The 2,371-nt window shown below is 38.4% G+C and overlaps 1 protein-coding gene across 1 annotated transcript; it reads left to right on the top strand.

Moving 5' to 3' along the window:
* Positions 1-210: 210 nt before the first annotated feature.
* Positions 211-1,730, top strand: LOC107593453 (transcription cofactor HES-6-like). Its single transcript, XM_016283180.1, has 4 exons — positions 211-365; positions 449-544; positions 693-771; positions 1,051-1,730. The coding sequence occupies exons 1-4, from the start codon at positions 300-302 to the stop codon at positions 1,437-1,439; spliced, it is 630 nt and encodes a 209-aa protein (XP_016138666.1). The 5' UTR covers positions 211-299; the 3' UTR covers positions 1,440-1,730.
* Positions 1,731-2,371: the final 641 nt, after the last annotated feature.

Raw genomic sequence — 2,371 nt, 5'->3', positions numbered from 1 at the left:
AAACGTGTAGTTTCTGTGTGCAGAACGCCTCTAGGCTGGACATCTGTTGTTTGCTTTGAGTAGGCCTATGTGTGTGTGTGTTTGGGGGCTCATGCATTGAATAGAGGCAGTGACCTGTCATTTGTGAGTGATAGGAGCGAGCGTGTGGGAAAATATCTCAGGCAAAGAGCTTGTGCATTGAGATGCTAATGTCCCTCCTATAAATATAGGGCGTGCACAGCGCGGAGGGCCTTAGAAACACCCAGCACTCAGACAGGAGTGAGTGAAACTCAGTCTGTACTGCTCAGAAGCCACTGGAGATGACTGCTACCAACCTCCAGCAAAATGCAGGCCAAAGGCACATCAGCGCCAAAGAGGAGAGAAAGGTATTCAATAATATCACTATAAAATGTTCTTAGGCCGTTATGAAAAGCATAGACTTTTGTCTTCTGTCTTTTGGTCTTTTCAGCTGCGGAAACCCCTCATTGAGAGAAAGAGAAGGGAAAGAATAAATCACTGTCTAGATCAGCTGAGAGAGATGGTAGTTGGAGCTTTTAGGCTTGATGTAAGTTAAAATGCCGTTTGAAAAATATAATTAAATTCTTGCATGTACAACACATCTTTGTCACACAGTCTTTTAACCAGTTAATCTTATACGAGTACCACTAGACTCATCATGATATTCTTTTTCTTTTGTTTAAAACATAAAACAGCAGTCTAAGTTAGAGAAGGCTGATATTCTTGAGATGACGGTGAAACATTTGCAGAATATCCAGAGCAATAGAGTTTCTGGTAAGTAAATAGCATTTTTCAAAGCAGGCTGTATACAAACTTTGAAATGACCATTGTTTTTTAGCAGTGTAGTATCCATGTTTTGTTTTATTACATTAAGTGAAATTTCCCAATTCAAGTTAGAACTTTGGCATTTTCTGGAAAGGATGCCATATGTAAAGTCTCTATTGTTCAGCAATATCACCAAAACTTTTCACTGATTTGCTCATTTAATTGTTGATGTTTAATTATTAACAATTAAAAAATATATATTCCTGTGATCTTTTTGTCTCCGCTCAGACCCCATTCTGGATGCAGAGACCCAACAGAGGTACAGTACTGGATATATCCAGTGCATGCAGGAAGTTCACAACCTTCTACTTTCATGTGACTGGATAGACAAAACCTTGGGGTCCCGTCTGCTCAACCACTTACTCAAATCTCTACCTCGATCAGCTAAGGACTGCCCTCGGCTACCCAAGAACTCGCAGACAAGTATTTCTTCTAACCATAGCGACTACATTGGTTTCCATGCTGATGAGTTCGAGAGTCCAAAAACCTGCCCTCCTTCTCCTGTCTTGTATGAGAGGGCCATCCAGTCTCAGAATCAGTGTTCTACTCCCATGAGAATGCCACATGATGTGGAGAACCCACACCTCTCAGTTCTAAAGATGTGGAGGCCCTGGTGAAATATCTGTGATTTGGCAGTGTACAACTATGGTGTCTCCATATGTATGTATATGTAGTACATATGACTTACCTGGACAACTGTATTTACCGCTTTGTATGAATGTCAAATGAATAAGTATGCCGCCAGTCTGCACAATGCAGAGCTGTATACACCCAGTTTGTGCTGACTGTGGTAGACCCTCCTCTAATATGTATCTTATAGATATGTTTCACTGACCAGAATAGTCCCCATTTCAGACCCTCTCTACTTCCTCTCTGAAGTAAAAGCTACTGTAGCCTGCATTGTAGAAGGCCCCTAATAATAATTTTATTTATTTAAGTATCACTAAATATTTAATCAAAGAATTTTCAGTATTAGAACTCTTTTTCAATTAAACACATTCTTTAGCTACTAATACTGTCACATTTGATTCCTTATCAATTCTATGTACAGCTTTTAACAGTTATTAATAAAGAAATGGTTTGCAACATGTACATAGTAATGTATTGTTCTTTCTCTCGCCTATTCAGATGCGAATATATAAATGTGTAGAAAAAGTAAACATATAAACATAAACAATGGTAGTCTATGAGGACATTTTTTGGCAGATTGATACAATATATAAATCAACATCCTACAGATAAAAGATTGCTGCAGGATTGATTTTTATATAAGTTGGAATTGGACAGTCTAAGAACCTGCCCTTCTTCTCGAGTATATGAGAGTGTAGCTCAAACTTAGTATCAGTGCTCAATATGTCTTACTGATATATTAAAATAGCTTTGACTAACACAGTACTTGTCAAAACAACGTAACAACAACACCATATAACAACTACCTTCCCAATGACTATGTGTCCTGGTTTTATTTATATATATTTTATATAATTATTGCATATTTCACAGGTGCGCGCACACACACACACACACACACACACACACACACACACAC

Source organism: Sinocyclocheilus grahami, unplaced genomic scaffold, assembly GCF_001515645.1.
Source record: "Sinocyclocheilus grahami isolate Dianchi unplaced genomic scaffold, SAMN03320097.WGS_v1.1 scaffold171.1, whole genome shotgun sequence".
NCBI classification, from domain to species: Eukaryota; Metazoa; Chordata; class Actinopteri; order Cypriniformes; family Cyprinidae; genus Sinocyclocheilus; species Sinocyclocheilus grahami.
Note: the sequence above shows the minus strand (reverse complement) of the source record. Positions and strands in the feature narration are given on the sequence as shown.

Excerpts from the sequence above, each read along its gene's own strand:
- LOC107593453 (XM_016283180.1), top strand. The coding sequence starts at position 300 with ATGACTGCTACCAACCTCCAGCAAAATGCAGGCCAAAGGCACATCAGC. Across the intron at positions 366-448 it reads GCGCCAAAGAGGAGAGAAAG|CTGCGGAAACCCCTCATTGA; the intron begins GTATTCAATAAT and ends TGGTCTTTTCAG. Across the intron at positions 772-1,050 it reads CCAGAGCAATAGAGTTTCTG|ACCCCATTCTGGATGCAGAG; the intron begins GTAAGTAAATAG and ends GTCTCCGCTCAG.